Source organism: Dichomitus squalens, assembly GCF_000275845.1.
Source record: "Dichomitus squalens LYAD-421 SS1 unplaced genomic scaffold DICSQscaffold_287, whole genome shotgun sequence".
NCBI classification, from domain to species: domain Eukaryota; kingdom Fungi; phylum Basidiomycota; class Agaricomycetes; order Polyporales; family Polyporaceae; genus Dichomitus; species Dichomitus squalens.
In genome coordinates this window covers 1-2,771 of record NW_006767169.1, presented here as the reverse complement: position 1 = coordinate 2,771, position 2,771 = coordinate 1, and the positions used below count along the sequence as shown (strand labels likewise).

Below are 2,771 nucleotides of genomic sequence, written 5' to 3'. Positions count from 1 at the left end.
ATGGACAAATTCCACAGCCACTGCAGACCTTGCCCATTGGGGGCCGACCATCGTGTTCGATTCGATTGTGGTGAACGACCCCGCCCAGCCTAATGCCCTCGCCCACGCTTATGAGGATGTGAGTAACTCTCTCTCTGACGTACATGAAAGGTCTGAGAGGTGGCTAACGTCCACTTGTAGTGCGTGCGTAAGGACGGCGATCCGTGCTGGATCCATGGCAAGTCCTTTCGGAGGCAGCTTACCGGGCTGGAACGCGTTACCGTCGTGTTGCAGGTCGTCACCCTCGAGCCAGCGCCCTACGAGTCCTCTGAACTGACGAATTGGTGCATGGAGTACCTTGGATCTCGTCAGGCTCTGGTCAACAACGTGTTGGCAACCGTGTCTATGGAGGCCACAACAGACAGGGGGGAGGGATCCCCGGAGCTCGACCGCACGCAGTCGTTGCTAGCGAGTGACGTTCCGAACCCGTTTGTGTGCCGACGCTCCACCAAGTCGAGGTCGTCGTACTGGCTCGCTACCAAGAACGCCGCTGGTGAGTGGGTGTTTGCGGACAGTCCCCGCCAAGCCCGGTATACCAAGTGGGTGAACAAGCTCATCCCGCTACGGGGCGAGGGAGGCAGCCAGTCCACCTCCCGGGCGGGAGGGGAGTCCCACCCAGCAAGCGCGTCGAAGGGTCCCTCCACTGCGAGGTCGGAGAGCCGTAGCCAGTCCCAGACGAAGGTTGGGAACGTCTTCATTTACACCGTTGTGAGTCGCACATCTTGCACTAAGCATGAGCGAGGAGTAACATGCCATGGCTAGTCTGGACAACCTCCTGTACAAGTTGAGTTGGACGCCCAACCAGAGGGTCACATGCTCACTGTCAAGATGCGGCAGGAAGCGCTCGTGCAAGCCCTTGGCTTGAATGTGCGAACACGCAACCTGGATCGCAAGATCGAGGTGTACGATCCGATTGCGTCGAAATGGTTCCATCCCTCGCACGACAAGCTCTGGTTCCGCTTGAACATCAAGGAAGGGCTCGTCCTTCGGGCAAGTGGCGTGCGTTTCATGCCTGGACTGGAGGATTGTGTCCTTAAGACGTTGGCGAAAGCTCTTCGGCCAGGCACTGAGGAGTTGCCCCCTTTCCTTGCCTATGCTGCAGCGCGCTCCTACCCGACCTTTGGGGACCAACCCCCACTCACAGTGATGTCTGCGTCGGTGTCACATCCCACCAACCTTCCCCTTACTCGTGGCTCTTTGGCTGGTCACAGTGCCCTCAAGACCGACACCTCCCGTGTCCGCGGTGGGCGTGTCCCCACCGCTAACGCAATGAAGCCAGGCACTGGCACCGCCTCTCGGGTCAGCCAGGATCCCATCAAGATCTCTGACGACGACAACAATGACAACAACGTCATCGTGGGTCGGCAGACTAGGAAGGACGCTTCTCCTGGGAAGATCGCCAATTCGGCGTCGCGGCAGGGTGCTAGCATCTCCACCGAGGACAAGCCTGCAACTAAGGCGATGAAGCGACGTCGCACTCACCCTCGCAAGTGGGTGATGGGTGACGTGATCGACATCTCCTCTGACGACGATACCACCCTCCCCGAGCGCAAGCGTGCTCGTGCTCACGCGAGTACGTTCGCGTCGGGCGAAGTGATCAACATCTCTTCCGACGAGGACGGGTCTCCCACGGACGATAAGCGCTCTGGAGCACGCGCGAGGTCGTCAAGCTACCTACAGACAAGGACACCACTACCATGGGCGACAAGCGCGCTGGCGTGCAGGCGACTAAGTCTCAATCAGGCAACATCATCGAGATCTCTTCAGACGAGGACATCACTCCCACCACCAAGACGCGCAGGCCCAAGCGCGTCTTGCGGCAGGTCAAAGATCTGCAGCGGGTGACGATTCCCCCCCCCGTGAGGTTCCACGGGTCTCGCCAGCGTCCGAGTAGCATGCTTGAGGTCGGGACACATTCCCAAGACAACGCCGCGGCCGCGGTGTCCCTACAGACCGCTGTGACTAGTGCAGTCACCTCGCCTGCGCAAGTTGCCTCAACGTCCTTGGCGGGCGTCCCTCTGGTGACGTCGGTGTCCACAGGTTGCACTGGGGCTGTCCAGAGGGAGAGCTCTCCCTCTCCCTGCGCACCGTCTATGGTAGTGCACCCCAGGGCTTCGCCCAGTGATCGGAAGGGGAAAGGCAGAGCGGAGGATGAGCGTGATGACGAGTCTGACACTACGCTGGTGTGATGCGTACTTCGTCTGCGTACATCGTCCTCCCCTTGTTAGCATCATTCCCTGATAAACTCGGGGCTGTGAAGACAAGGATTAGATCCGACTAGAGTCGAAGCAAGATCTTCAGTCAGTAAGGAAAGACTATATTGTAGTAACCAACTGTACCTAGAGTCGAAGCAAGACTACAAAGGTTAAGTAAGTAACTACAAGTTAGAGGTAAAGGTAACGAAGTACTCACTCTTCAGTCAGTAAGGAAAGACTGAAGAGGGAGGACGCAATCTGAAGTCCTTATATACTACAGAGAAGTGTCCATGACTAATCGAAGAGTGGTTAGTCACATGTACCATAGTGCGATGAATAATACGATGGTGAAAGAATTGCGACGTATCGCACCATAGGATGAGTAAGAGATGAGTAAGGCATAGACCTGTCTAGACCGTTCTGGAGTAGTACGGATTGTCCTAGACAGTACCAGAAGAGTCCGGAAGCATAGCTATAGTACACGAGCAGAGAGTCCCAAATATGGTAACATACTACATAAGCGACTACAGCTAAGCG

General features: G+C 56.8%; 1 protein-coding gene across 1 annotated transcript; it reads left to right on the top strand.

Moving 5' to 3' along the window:
- Positions 1–19: 19 nt before the first annotated feature.
- On the top strand, positions 20–2,228 carry DICSQDRAFT_175949 (uncharacterized protein; the record flags this gene model as incomplete). The annotated part of the gene is made up of 4 exons (XM_007371788.1): positions 20–118; positions 181–747; positions 802–1,612; positions 1,681–2,228. Coding segments are annotated over 4 exons (2,025 nt in total), but the record flags the coding sequence as incomplete, so codon positions are not given.
- Between the last annotated feature and the right edge of the window lie 543 nt (positions 2,229–2,771).